The 19,035-nt window shown below is 36.8% G+C and overlaps 1 protein-coding gene across 2 annotated transcripts in view; it reads left to right on the plus strand.

Annotated features, from left to right (window-relative positions):
* The window catches only part of LOC118199002 (uncharacterized), a 78,021-nt gene that overhangs the window by 50,287 nt on the left and 8,699 nt on the right, over positions 1-19,035 (plus strand). For both annotated transcript variants that reach the window (XM_085811457.1, XM_085811455.1), the window contains one exon: positions 3,966-4,031. In XM_085811457.1, the coding sequence (XP_085667583.1) occupies positions 3,966-4,031 (66 nt within the window). The remainder of the gene's footprint in view (positions 1-3,965; positions 4,032-19,035) is intronic.

Genomic DNA, 19,035 nt, shown 5'->3' on the forward strand with positions numbered 1-19,035 from the left:
CATCGGCCACCTTTTAGTTCGGGCGTCACTTCGATTTGTTTTTCGAAACAGGAGACATGAAACATGTGTTGTGTCCTAGTCGGTACTCGAACGGAAGTATGCTTCCAATTGTACCTTGAAGACATGCGGAAAGGAGGGAGAAAATACCTTATTAAGTAAACACACACACACACACACACAAAAAAAAAAAAAAAAAAAAAAAAAAAAAAATTAACATTAAAAAGACTATTTTAAATGTTAGCCATATTTCGAATACGCATATATATATATATATATAAGCTTAATCTAAAAATACCATGGTTAGAAAGATAGCGATAAAATAGCTTCTTGTCTAAAATATTATATTATTTTTATCAGAATTCGTATTTCAGTGGCTTACACATTTTGAATAAAAATACTCAGTTTCTGCTACACGCTGAGATAATTTTTAAATAATTTTTTCGCAAATTAAATTGTACATCTGCGGAAATTAATTTCAAAGCATTTACGAACTTGAAATAAGGCCCTCTTTAAACTATTATACTGCTTTTATAATAGGTTTTATCACAGGCTTTTACTTCAGTTGATAGCAGCATTTTTAATCCAAAAATACGTTGGAATTTTTCACAAAGATGGTTTTTTACTGACGGTTTTAAATCAGACATCAGCGCGATCTAATTTCAAACTATTTTAATGGTTTACATAATGTCGTCTAAAAATTAATGTTGCTTCATGCATGTTTCTTTTCATGATCACTTTAAATGAGGAGGAAGAAATTTACAATTTGTTAAAAAAATAAGAATTGGAACAGGATAGTGCATCGAAAATATTAATAGCTATAAACAGGACAAGGAGAAGGCAGATACTCATAAACTCTTCTTTAGCACACGAGAAATATTGTAAATTACAGATATCACTCTTACAGCAAACATTAAAGAGCGTGTAAAATTCTAGCTATAAAATAACTGTACTTTTGCTAGCTAGATCTTTAGTTGAAATGTAAAGTGACTATTTACTATGTTCGACTGTATCAATGACAAGGCGTACGGTGGATGAAAAGACCCTCGACTTAAGAAAGAATTTATACTAGGCACTCCTGGTACTTAAACACATACCAATACTTTTGGCTGTAATTCAAAATAGAAATATAAAATTAATACTAAGCTATATAATCAGCTGAGCTGACTTTTAACCCTACCACCTACATAGACAACCCAGCAATTAATATACACGGCCGTAAAATAGCAAGCTTAAATATCAGCAAAACAACATGGCTGGAAGTCAGAACATGCTCTGTCTGAAGGATTTCAGACCCCAGATTAAATAGTATCTTTCTGCCCTACTTTGCCTATTACACGAAACTAAAATATCATTCTGGAAATGAGAGAAAACTAAAAAGATTAAAAAATGAACAAAACTGGTTACTATAAAACTAAATAAGCCATTACAAGCACTTCAACTAACTATGTTTGAAACGCAGTTTCCTAGATCTGAATAACAACTGATTACTGGCTCTGGGAGCCACATTAAAATGGTGATACACGAAGCAAGCTCTGGGGCTTGGAACGAATCTGGAAGCTTCGGGGGGGGGGAAGGGTCTCCAAATGCACTTTCCAGAATCTTCCGGAAAAACGCAATCTGTCGTCAAATTGGCAACAAAATTTGTCCGTAAGCCGGTTGTGCACATGTTTTGGGTTCTAATTGAACTAATTTGTTTAATTAAATTTTACAATTGAAATGTAACTGGATGCACAAAACTGACTACACAAAAACTGAATGCTTATATACAAAAACTGAGGCCTCAAATTCATTAACATATAAATTAAGCATAAAAATACTATCCTAAATTTAAAAATTGAATAAATAAATAAATAAAAGTACACAGTATCAAACAATGCACAAAAATAAGAACGCAATCAAACAGATTTAAACATGTACAGAAACTGACAATAATTCATTTATGGCTTACACGTTTTTAATCCAAGTACTACTTTTTTATTATAGGATCTTACAGAAATAATCGCCTTTTTAGCCTTTTAGTTTTTAATTTAAAATTTGCTTAAATCAGTTTCAAAATGTTAATAAATTTGAAACAGAATCGTCTAAAATGTTTTATTACTTTTATATTTTCTTTACGCATTTTTAATAGTATAAATAGTTTTTTTTCTTTCTTTTATATGCCGGGAACGTTACATGAACTAGTTAAAAACTATGTATATTGTAGCAAACACTGAGCATACTCAGAAAAATGCCAATTTTTGCCGCTTTACTACTTTTATCTATTTTTATTATACATTCAACTTTGCATATATGTTCAACTTATTTCTGTTTGGAAAATTTAAATGCTCATTCGAGGCAGAGAAATAACCTGAATCCTGAATGTGTGTATGTTATTAATCGAAGTTTTAACTTTCGGAGTTAACATACATGCTTTCTAGCCAGGTGTTTTTTTTTTTTTTTGTTTTTTTTTAAATATTTATTTTGACATACCATTATTTTTTGCAACTCGTTACCTTTTTTCATATAGTTAGTAAAGGGCAATCACTTTTTATTCACATATAGTAGTTAATTACCTCAGATTAGATTTAGAAATATTATCATTGATTATCTCTGACACTACAAATACGTAATAAACTAAAAAATATTTCATTAAGGTATTATGAAAGCTCAAAGACACTGTAACTATCTGCAGAAATAGTACATGTATCTCGAATCCGGTTTGAGTTGTCTTTTCTTCCAAGGTAAATGCTTATCGGGACCAACCATGAAATACCGGAAGTACGCAATGACTTACCTTCCTCCTTAATGTAACTGTTGGGAAGGCTGGAGAGTTCATCTTTTCTTAGAAATTTAAAGAAAACTTTTTAAATGATAAAGTCGTTTGCTTATTTATTATCAAAATATTTGCTAGTCGAATTCATTATAACATTTATTTTCGAAGTTAAGATTTTATTTCCCTTGTATTTTGTACATAGGTAATACCAGACAGGCGCAATGCCAGATGGAATCATTTACAGTGTTGACTTTAATTGATGTAATACATTATTTTCTAATTAAATAAATGATTAATAAAATTAATTAGCATATCCAAGCAATGAAATATATTGCAATACCATTTTACAAGCAACAACACTGAAATAGGCAATGCTTCGATAAAAATAAACATATGGAATATGATATTAAAAATGAATATGTTCTTTTATCAGTTACCCATTTCGGATAAGAATAGCGTAAACTCTCACTAAAGCGGTTGCTTAGTGCCAGAGGATTCCAGTCTTCCATGGAACAGTTTATTTTTACAAAGCCGATGTTCAAAATGTTTGTTTACGTTCCTAGAACTTGGTATTTTCAGTAGTGGTCGTATTAGGGAGATTGGCGCCATGAGAATATTTCCCTCTATTTTTAGTTTTTATGCAAAATAAACCATGATTCACTACGAATTATTATTTCTGAAAAATGGCAGTGTTGTTTAGTAACCTAAACTGTCTGTTTCATTCAAATTCTTTCAAAAATAAAATACGGTACTGAAGAAAGTTGCAACTTTTAAATACCTTAACATTAGGAATTACCTGCAGTTTTAAATTAGCATTTTAATTTTATGAGAGAAATTTCATAATATGCAGTGAATGTATAAAAGAAGAAGAACTGGAAACGTTTATTGCTTAATAACTTCAGAACTTATATAAACATTCTGTCTTCGAGCTGCTTTATACGTAAATACATAATAAAATCTATGTTTGCAACATTTTTAAGCTTCATTTGTTCCTGAATCTAAATTTTTGTTTAAATTTAATAAACATACTTGTTTTGCATTTTAACATAATATACTTGAAATGTCCAGGATTATGTCCAACTAAAAGAATTTCGACATGAATTTAGAAGAAAAAAATGGAATTTCGTTATATTGAATTTTCCAAGGATAGTTAGTTACAATCTTTTTTCTTTCCCATTACATGGTTTTTAAATTATTTAAATTTTTATTCCAGAGATTTACACTACCGAATCCACTGCACTGAAGAACAATTCAGGAAATTTCACTGCATTGCAGCAAGGTAATAAAATATTTATTACTATTTTTATGAGTAAGTTATTATTATGAAAAATTATTAGGTTATTCTCTTAATGGATTTACTCTTACTTATCTCTTACTAGGTGACAGTCGAAAACATCGCGGAGAAAACAACGCAACGCGAAAACGTCCTGGTAGAAAACATCGTGGGAGAAAAGAAAGCGAAGAGACAGCATCATGGTCGAAAATAATGCAGTTAAAAAACTTCGCAGTTTAAAATCATCGTCGTAAAAAACATCGCGGTAAAAAATAAAGCACCTACAAAATCACAGCATGACGATAGCATCGCACACATGCGGTTTTTCAAGTTTTAAAAGTTCTAAATGCATATTCGCATGAAGATTTGAAAGCGCAAGAAATGTTGCGACACTTTAAGGATAACGGAAACAAAACAAGATATAATTTTCATCAAAACAATATCAGATTAACAAACGGGAAGGAAAGTAATTTGATAATAACTAAGCAATTTTAATAGAGGTAACCTCATGCAGTTATTTATTTTCCTTTTTCTAAACATTTTTAGGCTGTATTTTTCTTGAAACGTTATGAGTAAAACTTTATAAAAAATATATTAATTTATTAATTTCTATTAAGCTCTGTAAATTGCATTAATATTCTACTGATTTTTAATTTTTAAATGCTTAAGTTTCCTCCTTATTTTTTCAGCAAAAATGTATTAGTTCATTGAAAAATATGAAATATAAAATAAAGATATCCCTCTTTCCTTCTGCGTTCCCAAATCATTATGCGAAAATGCATTTACACCTTTCAAAATCTGATAACGCATGTGTGCGATGATATCGTCATGCGATTATTTGTAGGTATTTTACTTTTTACCATGATATTTTCGATGACGATGTTTTTAAACTGCAAAGTTTTTAAAGCGCTTTATTTTGGTTGACGATATTTTCTACCACGATGTTTTAGAACTACGATGTTTTCCTCTTTGCTTTCTTCTCTTTCCACGATGTTTTGTACCACGACGTTTTCTCGTTTCATATTTTTTGTAGTAGGGAGACCACGGAATATCTCTAAATTCCCGTAATTCCCGTGAGCGGGACGAACTTGAGAATGACAGTTCATCTCTAGAGGCCACAGGTGAAGCGTCGAACCCTTCTCGCACCTTTCATGCAATACCGAAAAATTTTCCTGCGAATAAACATGCGTGTAATTAACGTGAATAACAGCCTGTGATTACTCCTTGATTATGTCGCGCGACATACATCCATTATTTATTTTTGTTATCTGTATATATATATATATTGGTTTACAGGAAAAAGAGAGAATGCGTTTCTTCAAGCACACAAAATGTCATAACTTTATCATTCATTCAATATACTCAATCTTCTTCTTTAGTGGATTTCGTTTTATTATTAACTAGCAGCTACGCGGCCAGCCTTCGTCTGGCTTTTAAATGTACCGGGAAAATGACTAAAGGGAATATCTAACGTTAAATTTAAAAACTGCGCAGAATTTTACTCCGCAGAAAAACTTCAGAAAAAAAAAAACCACACATTTTTTTTTTTTAAATGTATTTCGTATGACAAAATTACAATAAAATAAACAATATCCCCTAATACAAATATTAATTATCCTAATAAATAAATTAACTAACTTCCCGTTGCAAAATCTTAAGAATTCAAATGGTATAAAGGAAGTTAAAAACTTTGTTTCCTAACAAAAATCATGCAAAACTTTTTTATATAATTAAAACATTATATAAAAAATTGCAATGAAATAAGCAATAAATCTCATATTTTCAAGAGAAGACAGTCAGCAGTCCAGTATCCAAAGCAATGAATGAAAAACGCTTAAAAAAAAACTATCATCAAGAAGGAATAGCCAATCAAAACTGTGCTTTGTGAATGACATAATTCAAAATATACAAACCTCCTTGCCATTAGCTAATAAAGAGAGATAGAGATAGGAAATTCTTTCTGTTGTGCCTCGCGAGACACATGCGCTTCAGAATAAGAAGATTGCGATGTGCGTGTCCAAAAATCAAATAAAAGAAAGCAGCATTTTATCTTGTATTTTCAACACTCAGCAGAAAGCATTGAATGAAAAACTGTTGCCAAAACCACATTTCTAAAAGAATGAAACTATTCAAAATGATGCGATAAAATCGAAAAGATAAAATTAAAAAAAATCTGATTCGAATTTTGAAAAAATCGCTTCGAGGTGCACTGGCTATTGTCTAGATCAGTGGCGTAGCGAGGGGGGGGCAAGGGGGTGCATGATGCCCCGGGCGCCTCTCGTACAGGGGCGCCAAATGGTCTCCAAACAAGAATTTCCGGAAAATTTCAGTTTTCATTTTGATCGATTTCTGGAAAATATATTTAAAATTAATAACGATTGTAATATAATTAATCATTTATTTTCTTGATTTGTCTGATAAAATGTGTAATAAATGTTTGCAGTACATTAGCCAAAACGTTCTTCCTGACCACTTTATTTCTCCAAAGTAGAGATCTTTTTTTTAAACGAAATGCACGTATATGTTAAAACGATTTCTCAAACAAACCGATTCCATAATCTGGGAATGACATTTTTTGGGAAAATCCTAACGCTTCCGCTACAATGGATTGCGTTTGACTCTCCTGTAAACGACTGATGGCCTTTCTGGCTACCGATTCAACTAAGTCATCTTGCTGAGACATCGTATATTCACTGCTACGAAGCATTCAACGCATGTCAATTCTATTTAATCTCCTATTACAAAAGGAATACTGCAGGTCGCTCCTTACTCCTTATCTAAAACTCATAGATTTCGACGTCACAGACTAAATTCGCATATTCCCAACTTGTAAACGTTATAATTTTCCTGTATAAGCTCTTCTATTTCCTTTTGTTCAAAAAGGTTGTCCATTATATGGTTATTTCATACCGAACCCACAATATCCCCTAATTGTGCCCACCAGCGGCCGAGCGGTAAAGACGCAGAACACTGGTAGTTCGGTCCGAGGTTCGAATCCCGCGAACGGGCTGGCTGCATGGGCGTTTTCGTGGTTTTCCCCATGTGTAACGTGTATACGAGCCAGTTTCCCTTAGAAAGTCCTCCACGAAGACATCCCTCCCTTTAGGTAGATAGCCCTCGTGTGCTTTGCCATAATTGAATAATCCTAACCCCTAATCCCCTGTTTTGAGCAGTGAATGTGAATGCATGACGTTACTCCGCAGTAGAAAAGAAACGGAACTTAAAACTACACTACAGATCTATAGAGTAAATGTTTTTCTAAGCCTAAGAGTCGCACTTCAAATACTACTTACTACTTCATTATCAAATGCTAACTATGAACGTTCGTTCAGCAAACTAAAATAAATGTTCACATATTTACATTCAGCGATGGGACAAGATCCCCTAAGTCATCTAGCATTTTTAAGTGTGGAAAGAGAAAAATTAGAAAGGGTCGACTTAAATAAATTTGCTTCATCCAAGGTAAGAAAAATGTATACATAATAATTAATTGTATTCATGTATTATATTATTATTAATAAATATAAGTGCCCGACCAAGTCGAGGTGCACGTGATTGAAGCGAGATGAGGGCAAATTTAAATTTTTAAGTTGGCTGGTCGTGTGTCTGACAATTTTAGATCTTTGGCCCTCCAAGCACGAACGTGTCCAGTTGGCTATGTCCTTTTGCATGCTAGGTCATACGAAGCGTTTCTGTATCAGTTTCCTCGAAGCCTTGATGCCAGGATGTGACAGACGATGTAACTGACCAAAAATGGCATGGCGAAATCCGGAGGGAACATAAGGTCGAAATCTTGAATCCTGAACTTCACAATAAAGTGATTTTCCAGTCGACAGCTGCTTAGGCTGCAAGTTGAGATTGGTGGAAGTTTTGCTTTTCAAGAGGGTTTGAATCTCGGTGTTGTTCATCCGCAAGAGCAGCAAACTTTTCTGGCGAAGAAACGGCTAGTTCTTCAATACGAGACAAGGTGTCTGCAACAATATTCTGCAAACCCTCAATATAATGGATAGCTGTTGAAAATTGCCCTATGAATTCTACGTGTCTCATTTGACGAGAAGTTTTATTGTGTTGAAAACCATAGGTTAAGTGTTTGTGATCTGTGAAGATCATGAAAACGCGTCCGTCTAGCATGTGTCGAAAATATTTGACAGCTTCATAAATTGCTAATAATTGCAATCGTAAGTGCTGTATCTGGTTTGTGCTGGTGAGAGTTTTTTAGAAACATATGAGTCTCCATAATTCTTCATCTTTCTGTTGTAAAACTGCTCCTATACCTGTTGTTGATGCGTCAACGTGTAGAGACATTAGGTTATTTTTTGGAAGCAGAAGAGATGAAAAATATGCAACTCCTTCGCCGGGAATCGAACCGCGGACCTCTGGAATACCGGCCCAGCGTGCTACCGTTACACCACGAAGACACGCTATGGAAGGGGTAGAAATACCTTATAATGTATATAATATATCGTGTATAATGCGACTGGTGTTTTTAGGGAACCCAATCGCCAAATACTAGGTGTGGAGAATCCTCATCCAAAACCCCTTTCAGTTCGGGCGTCACTGTAGAGACATTAGGATTTTTGGGAGCAAAAGAGATTGAAAAATTAGCAACCGCCTTCGCCGGGAATCGAATTGCAGACCTCTGGAGTACCGGCACAGCGTGCAGAACTACTACACCACGAAGGCACGCTAGGAAAGCGGAAGAAATACCTTATAAACGTAGAGTGATAATGGTTTAGATGCGGAAGGATACTGCAGATTTGTTGCCGAAATTAAATCCTTTTTGCGTTTTTGGAACGCTTCGAGAGATTCTGTGGTCCAGGTTATAAAGCGTTTATCGCTTTTCTTGCTTCCAACCAAAAAAGAATTCAGAGGTGATTGTATGGTTGCTGCATGAGGTAAGAAACGTCGATAAAAATTGAACATAGCAAGAAATAATCTTAAGTCCTTCACTGTAGATGGTTCGGACATATCGCGGATAGCGGTGAGTCTGGAAGGGGTTGAACGCCATGAGTGAAAATTTCATGACCGAGAAAGGATACTCTTGATTGGCCAAAAACGCAATTGTAAGGATTAAGACTGACACAGTACCTTTGAAAATGTTCAAAAACTGTTCTCAAATGTGATATGTGTTCTTGCTCTGAAGAGGAGGTGATTAAGACCTCATCAAAATAAGGTACACGAAAGTCGAGGCCGATTAACACCTGATTCATGAAGCGATGTAACGTTTGAGCAGCATTGCATAAGCCGAAAGTCATGACCGAAAACTCAAATAGTCCAAAAGGCGTAATAATTCCAGTTTCAGCTGGGTTAACGGGTTAACAGCTGGGAATATCAGCTGGGTTAACGAGCACTTGGTGATACGCCCACTCAAGATCAATGGTTGTAAAAATAGCTTTTCCCTCTAAAACTTGCATACAGTTTTGAATGCGCGGGATTGGGTAACGATGAGAAATTGTAGCTGCATTTAACCGGCGATAATCGCCACTTACCATTTCGTTTCCGAACTAGATGGAGCGAACTGGCCCATGAACTTTTTGAAAGACCGCAAATTCCCTGTTCCATCATGTATTAAAATTCCTCTTTGGTGGCTTTAAGCTTGTCCGGAGGTAAGCGTCTAGGTTTAGCGGCAATTGGCGGTCCGTTAGTTTCAATATAATGTAGTACATCGTTCTTGGGTTCGGAAATACCCATAACTGTGCGCGTGATTGTAGGGAATTCTCTGAGAAGTTGATGCCATGGGGAGTTACTCGAAATCAGTTTAATGCTGAAATCTTGACTATTGCGAATTACTCCCGGATAAGTTAAGTTGGTTGTGGAATCTATCAAACGGCGATTCTTAAGATCGACAAGCAAAGAAAATTTTTGTAAAATGTCAGCGCCAATAATAGGACAGTAGCAATAATGAATGGCTATTTGGAAGTCGCAGCGCAATCCTAAATCAACAGATATCAGGCGTTCACCAAAAGTTGGAATAGGAGTTCCATTTGCTACATAAAGTTGTAACTTGGTAAGGCGCTTTTGTTCGTGAAAATGTGGTGAAACGACAGAAACATCAGCCCCGGTGTCTAGAAGAAACCTTAAGCCCGAAATTCTCTTCTATGACGAAAAGGCTTGCAAGCTTCCGGCCGCTGTCATATATGACTTCGAGCAACGGCCCTTCTCGTTTCCCTGGTCGTTATAACAACGCACGGTGGTAGGCATTTGTTTGCCTTGTTTCCAAATTTGTGGTGGTAAAAAACAAATACCCGGAGGAGGGCTTTCATAACGTTTCCTCAGTGGGTTAGGACGTGTATTTCGACTACGTGATGTGGAGCGGTTGCGCGAAAAGCTTCAGCTTGAATGGCTACTAACTGAGCAACCTGTTTGAAAAAGTCATCAATTTGAGCCTGTAACGCCACAATACCTGACTCAGGAGCCTGCACTGGATGTATTTGCGCAGGAATGGCCAGCTTGTGAATTTTATCAGCGATTTCGGGAAGATTTTTAAGTGGCTTTCTACTGGCCGCTAAAATGGTTTGCATGTTAGATGGGAGTCTATTCATCCATAATGTTTTAAGAATGTTATCCGTTAGGTTACCGGCGACTAAGTCTGTCATTTTAGACAGCAATTGAGAAGGCCTTATATCACCCAACTGTAAATCGTAGTACAGCTGCTTGATTTTAACTGTCTCGGATTCTTCATAAACAGAAATTAATTTTTTTAAAGATGTGTATTTGTCTGTCGCCGGTGGATTCAAAATTATTTCACGAGCTGATTGATTGAAGTTTCTCTGATACTAACGTGGCGATCGCTGTATAAAATCGAGTTTCGTTGGCAGTAATGTGACTCAATTTAAACTGCGCATCCAATTGAATGAATCATAACGATGGGTCTCGGCGACAAAAAGGTGGTGGCTTAACTGTCACTCGTGCCAATTGTGAAGCAGCATCGTTGTCAACCACTTTAGATCAATCATATATGCACAGTAATAATATGTATAGAAAAATAATATGTATATAGTGACACAGTTTCTTGGTACTTGAAATTAGAGAAACTGGCGGCGCAAATGCAGCAGACGATACATATATCCGCTGAAATTATGACAAAAATATGTTGACTCATTGGAATATGGCGCAACGCTTGAAATCACGTGTGAAATGTCTTACTTGCATCTCATCACACTGGGTAACTTACTGCTGTTCAGAATTTTGATATATAAAACTCCATATTTGTGCAACATTGAAGGTTGCTATTCGTAATAAATACGGGTCACCAATTATGGCAGTACAATTTTTTGAGACTGATCGTTAAATAATTATAACAATTGAATAGAATAAATATTATTTTGTTTTGGGTTGCTATGGGTTACCAGACTGGCAGAGTTGAGTTGTAGTAGGAAAGTTGCCACATATCTATTTATTTATCTATAATGTATATTAAACTTTTAATTGTTTAAAAACACTTATATAAATATGTAAAATAAATAACACCTTTTCAACTAATTCTAGATCATCGTATGTCTGATTTTTTCGCTGACACAGATGCATTTCCAAATTCAAGGATAATGTAGTTAGGTAGTGACTATTCTTAATATATTTTTGAGTATTTTATGGCAGATTCAGCATTTTATTATTATTTGCATTATTTTCTTATTACGAATGTATTGTATACATCATATTACTGAAAGTGTTTTTTTGGGGGGGGCGCCAAAAAGGTATTTTGCCCCGGGCGCCAGTTATGCTTGCTACGCCACTGGTCTAGATGCACCTATATACCAAATTTTGTAGCCCTGGGTCTATTATCAACACGAACTAAAGACACACAGACTCTTTCTTTTATTACATTGTTACGTTATTTTCTTTCCTTTAGTACGTTCGTTACGTACGGTCTTTGTAAGGATTTGGAGTGAATAGCGACGACGACACTTGATGAAGTACCAAAACTCACTTTATTGCACAGTATTCTCAGGACATCTCCAAAACACGTTTATAGTCGTCGAAGATCCACTATAAACATTCTGGAACAATCAGCAGCACAACCTTCAGACTATCAAGCTATTACGGTGAAGACAGCTTCAAAGCACCAGAGTACAGCTCCCGACTCTGCTCGGTCGTTCTAGGAAATCCACGTACTCTCGAGACTCTCCACGCTACAACTCGCGGTGCATTCGACGATACCCTAGAGTACAGCTCCCGACCCTCGACTCAGTCGTTCCCGGAGCTCAACACACATTCTCTCGACTATGCACTAACCGCGATACACTAAGAGACTCTTTCGGTGCTCTCAACGACCAACTCGCCACTCGCTGACCGACTGTCAACTCGATAGACTCCGCACGGACTGCCTAAGTGATTCGATACTGACGAGACACACTCAATGCGTACCAGCAGGGTTTATATAGCTTTTGGCTTGTGTTCGAAAACATTCTGGGCTAAACCGGTAAGAATTCCTTTCAGAAGGTTCTCCATCCGTTCACGGCATATCGCCAATTTTGTCGCCAAATCTGGGCGATTTCTCGCCAAATGTGGCAATTTTGACTTTCCTTGCCATTTTATGGCAACCCTAAAACTGCTTTGTGCGGAAGCTATCTTACCGTGTTTGGACATTTCGTAACACTATGTAGAGATTTACATATTTACTTTTTCTGCAAAAAAATACGAATGACAAATGCTATCTTTGGCAAGGTGAAAACTTAAAATTATAACACAAGATCAAATGGCAAAACTAATCCTTCGCTATCTGAATAACAGTTCTGGTGTATCCCAAAGGAACTGAGATTTTTTTTTTTTTTTATCAAAAATCAAAGATTTTGCAATACTTACTGAAATGCATCTTATTGAAATTGAAAAGTATTCTTTATTTTCTTTGAAAAGTTTCAGAAGGCTCATAAATTTTGAATTACAGTGAGAATTAGGTAATAATGTCTCGTTTAATATTTTTCAGATACTATTAATCAAGGGAAAAACTTCAGCTCAGAAACTTAATTCAATATATCTGAAAGTTATTGTGCCATGTTATTTTCATAACTGCATGAATGTGATTTGAATTTATGTGCCACCAGAAGTTCATTGCGTCTCTAACTGCCTTCATCATTTCAAGGCTAATGCGCAGTTGTTTCTTAGCTTTCCGAATATGCAAAATGCGTATCATATTGGAATAGATTATTCAATTTAAGATTAAACGAGGACTACCCGCAAAAATATAGTTTCAGTTTCATCAAGAATATCCATGAGTCTTGATTCTTGGGACAAAGTTCTTTGAAATTGGAAGAGTCTCGGATGTAACACACTTCTACAAGCCATTCGCAATCACCCGAGATCAGTGGCGTAGCAAGCATAACTGGCGCCCGGGGCAAAATACCTTTTTGGCGCCCCCCCCAAAAAAAAACACTTTCAGTAATATGATGTATACAATACATTCGTAATAAGAAAATAATGCAAATAATAATAAAATGCTGAATCTGCCATAAAATACTCAAAAATATATTAAGAATAGTCACTACCTAACTACATTATCCTTGAATTTGGAAATGCATCTGTGTCAGCGAAAAAATCAGACATACGATGATCTAGAATTAGTTGAAAAGGTGTTATTTATTTTACATATTTATATAAGTGTTTTTAAACAATTAAAAGTTTAATATACATTATAGATAAATAAATAGATATGTGGCAACTTTCCTACTACAACTCAACTCTGCCAGTCTGGTAACCCATAGCAACCCAAAACAAAATAATATTTATTCTATTCAATTGTTATAATTATTTAACGATCAGTCTCAAAAAATTGTACTGCCATAATTGGTGACCCGTATTTATTACGAATAGCAACCTTCAATGTTGCACAAATATGGAGTTTTATATATCAAAATTCTGAACAGCAGTAAGTTACCCAGTGTGATGAGATGCAAGTAAGACATTTCACACGTGATTTCAAGCGTTGCGCCATATTCCAATGAGTCAACATATTTTTGTCATAATTTCAGCGGATATATGTATCGTCTGCTGCATTTGCGCCGCCAGTTTCTCTAATTTCAAGTACCAAGAAACTGTGTCACTATATACATATTATTTTTCTATACATATTATTACTGTGCATATATGATTGATCTAAAGTGGTTGACAACGATGCTGCTTCACAATTGGCACGAGTGACAGTTAAGCCACCACCTTTTTGTCGCCGAGACCCATCGTTATGATTCATTCAATTGGATGCGCAGTTTAAATTGAGTCACATTACTGCCAACGAAACTCGATTTTATACAGCGATCGCCACGTTAGTATCAGAGAAACTTCAATCAATCAGCTCGTGAAATAATTTTGAATCCACCGGCGACAGACAAATACACATCTTTAAAAAAATTAATTTCTGTTTATGAAGAATCCGAGACAGTTAAAATCAAGCAGCTGTACTACGATTTACAGTTGGGTGATATAAGGCCTTCTCAATTGCTGTCTAAAATGACAGACTTAGTCGCCGGTAACCTAACGGATAACATTCTTAAAACATTATGGATGAATAGACTCCCATCTAACATGCAAACCATTTTAGCGGCCAGTAGAAAGCCACTTAAAAATCTTCCCGAAATCGCTGATAAAATTCACAAGCTGGCCATTCCTGCGCAAATACATCCAGTGCAGGCTCCTGAGTCAGGTATTGTGGCGTTACAGGCTCAAATTGATGACTTTTTCAAACAGGTTGCTCAGTTAGTAGCCATTCAAGCTGAAGCTTTTCGCGCAACCGCTCCACATCACGTAGTCGAAATACACGTCCTAACCCACTGAGGAAACGTTATGAAAGCCCTCCTCCGGGTATTTGTTTTTTACCACCACAAATTTGGAAACAAGGCAAACAAATGCCTACCACCGTGCGTTGTTATAACGACCAGGGAGACGAGAAGGACCGTTGCTCGAAGTCATATATCACAGCGGCCGGAAGCTTGCAAGCCTTTTCGTCATAGAAGAGAATTTCGGGCTTAAGGTTTCTTCTAGACACCGGGGCTGATGTTTCTGTCGTTTCACCACATTTTCACGAACAAAAGCGCCTTACCAAGTTACAACTTTATGTAGCAAATGGAACTCCTATTCCAACTTTTGGTGAACGCCTGATATCTGTTGATTTAGGATTGCGCTGCGACTTCCAAATAGCCATTCATTATTGCTACTGTCCTATTATTGGCGCTGACATTTTACAAAAATTTTCTTTGCTTGTCGATCTTAAGAATCGCCGTTTGATAGATTCCACAACCAACTTAACTTATCCGGGAGTAATTCGCAATAGTCAAGATTTCAGCATTAAACTGATTTCGAGTAACTCCCCATGGCATCAACTTCTCAGAGAATTCCCTACAATCACGCGCACAGTTATGGGTATTTCCGAACCCAAGAACGATGTACTACATTATATTGAAACTAACGGACCGCCAATTGCCGCTAAACCTAGACGCTTACCTCCGGACAAGCTTAAAGCCACCAAAGAGGAATTTTAATACATGATGGAACAGGGAATTTGCGGTCTTTCAAAAAGTTCATGGGCCAGTTCGCTCCATCTAGTTCGGAAACGAAATGGTAAGTGGCGATTATCGCCGGTTAAATGCAGCTACAATTTTTCATCGTTACCCAATCCCGCGCATTCAAAACTGTATGCAAGTTTTAGAGGGAAAAGCTATTTTTACAACCATTGATCTTGAGTGGGCGTATCACCAAGTGCCCGTTAACCCAGCTGATATTCCCAGCTGCTAACCCGTTAACCCAGCTGAAACTGGGGTTATTACGCCTTTTGGACTATTTGAGTTTTCGGTCATGACTTTCGGCTTATGCAATGCTGCTCAAACGTTACATCGCTTCATGAATCAGGTGTTAATCGGCCTCGACTTTCGTGTACCTTTTTTTGATGAGGTCTTAATCACTTCCTCTTCAGAGCAAGAACACATATCACATTTGAGAACAGTTTTTGAACATTTTCAAAGGTACTGTGTCAGTCTTAATCCTTACAATTGCGTTTTTGGCCAATCAAGAGTATCCTTTCTCGGTCATGAAATTTTCACTCATGGCGTTCAACCCCTTCCAGACTCACCGCTATCCGCGATATGTCCGAACCATCTACAGTGAAGGACTTAAGATTATTTCTTGCTATGTTCAATTTTTATCGACGTTTCTTACCTCATGCAGCAACCATACAATCACCTCTGAATTCTTTTTTGGTTGGAAGCAAGAAAAGCGATAAACGCTTTATAACCTGGACCACAGAATCTCTCGAAGCGTTCCAAAAACGCAAAAAGGATTTAATTTCGGCAACAAATCTGCAGTATCCTTCCGCATCTAAACCATTATCACTCTACGTTTATAAGGTATTTCTTCCGCTTTCCTAGCGTGCCTTCGTGGTGTAGTAGTTCTGCACGCTGTGCCGGTACTCCAGAGGTCTGCAATTCGATTCCCGGCGAAGGCGGTTGCTAATTTTTCAATCTCTTTTGCTCCCAAAAATCCTAATGTCTCTACAGTGACGCCCGAACTGAAAGGGGTTTTGGATGAGGATTCTCCACACCTAGTATTTGGCGATTGGGTTCCCTAAAAACACCAGTCGCATTATACACGATATATTATATACATTATAAGGTATTTCTACCCCTTCCATAGCGTGTCTTCGTGGTGTAACGGTAGCACGCTGGGCCGGTATTCCAGAGGTCCGCGGTTCGATTCCCGGCGAAGGAGTTGCATATTTTTCATCTCTTCTGCTTCCAAAAAATAACCTAATGTCTCTACACGTTGACGCATCAACAACAGGTATAGGAGCAGTTTTACAACAGAAAGATGAAGAATTATGGAGACTCATATGTTTCTAAAAAACTCTCACCAGCACAAACCAGATACAGCACTTACGATTGCAATTATTAGCAATTTATGAAGCTGTCAAATATTTTCGACACATGCTAGACGGACGCGTTTTCATGATCTTCACAGATCACAAACACTTAACCTATGGTTTTCAACACAATAAAACTTCTCGTCAAATGAGACACGTAGAATTCATAGGGCAATTTTCAACAGCTATCCATTATATTGAGGGTTTGCAGAATATTGTTGCAGACACCTTGTCTCGTATTGAAGAACTAGCCGTTTCTTCGCCAGAAAAGTTTGCTGCTCTTGCGGATGAACAACACCGAGATTCAAACCCTCTTGAAAAGCAAAACTTCCACCAATCTCAACTTGCAGCCTAAGCAGCTGTCGACTGGAAAATCACTTTATTGTGAAGTTCAGGATTCAAGATTTCGACCTTATGTTCCCTCCGGATTTCGCCATGCCATTTTTGGTCAGTTACATCGTCTGTCACATCCTGGCATCAAGGCTTCGAGGAAACTGATACAGAAACGCTTCGTATGACCTAGCATGCAAAAGGACATAGCCAACTGGACACGTTCGTGCTTGGAGGGCCAAAGATCTAAAATTGTCAGACACACGACCAGCCAACTTAAAAATTTAAATTTGCCCTCATCTCGCTTCAATCACGTGCACCTCGACTTGGTCGGGCACTTATATTTATTAATAATAATATAATACATGAATACAATTAATTATTATGTATACATTTTTCTTACCTTGGATGAAGCAAATTTATTTAAGTCGACCCTTTCTAATTTTTCTCTTTCCACACTTAAAAATGCTAGATGACTTAGGGGATCTTGTCCCATCGCTGAATGTAAATATGTGAACATTTATTTTAGTTTGCTGAACGAACGTTCATAGTTAGCATTTGATAATGAAGTAGTAAGTAGTATTTGAAGTGCGACTCTTAGGCTTAGAAAAACATTTACTCTATAGATCTGTAGTGTAGTTTTAAGTTCCGTTTCTTTTCTACTGCGGAGTAACGTCATGCATTCACATTCACTGCTCAAAACAGGGGATTAGGGGTTAGGATTATTCAATTATGGCAAAGCACACGAGGGCTATCTACCTAAAGGGAGGGATGTCTTCGTGGAGGACTTTCTAAGGGAAACTGGCTCGTATACACGTTACACATGGGGAAAACCACGAAAACGCCCATGCAGCCAGCCCGTTCGCGGGATTCGAACCTCGGACCGAACTACCAGTGTTCTGCGTCTTTACCGCTCGGCCGCTGGTGGGCACAATTAGGGGATATTGTGGGTTCGGTATGAAATAACCATATAATGGACAACCTTTTTGAACAAAAGGAAATAGAAGAGCTTATACAGGAAAATTATAACGTTTACAAGTTGGGAATATGCGAATTTAGTCTGTGACGTCGAAATCTATGAGTTTTAGATAAGGAGTAAGGAGCGACCTGCAGTATTCCTTTTGTAATAGGAGATTAAATAGAATTGACATGCGTTGAATGCTTCGTAGCAGTGAATATACGATGTCTCAGCAAGATGACTTAGTTGAATCGGTAGCCAGAAAGGCCATCAGTCGTTTACAGGAGAGTCAAACGCAATCCATTGTAGCGGAAGCGTTAGGATTTTCCCAAAAAATGTCATTCCCAGATTATGGAATCGGTTTGTTTGAGAAATCGTTTTAACATATACGTGCATTTCGTTTAAAAAAAAGATCTCTACTTTGGAGAAATAAAGTGGTCAGGAAGAACGTTTTGGCTAATGTACTGCAAACATTTATTACACATTTTATCAGACAAATCAAGAAAATAAATGATTAATTATATTACAATCGTTATTAATTTTAAATATATTTTCCAGAAATCGATCAAAATGAAAACTGAAATTTTCCGGAAATTCTTGTTTGGAGACCATTTGGCGCCCCTGTACGAGAGGCGCCCGGGGCATCATGCACCCCCTTGCCCCCCCCCTCGCTACGCCACTGCCCGAGATATAATTTATAAATGCAGATTGGTATCGCAACCGAGAGAGGCGCTTCTAAGGCGAAGTAGACCAGTGAGTTTCCAATTATATTTTCTACTATGGCACGAGACTTCTGCCACTTTTTGACTTTACGCTCTTATAAACTGTTGCTTGAATTTTTTTCCATACAATTTCCTCTACAAAATATTTTGTGGATTTCT

Source organism: Stegodyphus dumicola, chromosome 2 (genome assembly GCF_044657685.1).
Source record: "Stegodyphus dumicola isolate Sdum_Otavi_A_Nest chromosome 2, ASM4465768v1".
In the NCBI taxonomy this organism is placed as follows: domain Eukaryota; kingdom Metazoa; phylum Arthropoda; class Arachnida; order Araneae; family Eresidae; genus Stegodyphus; species Stegodyphus dumicola.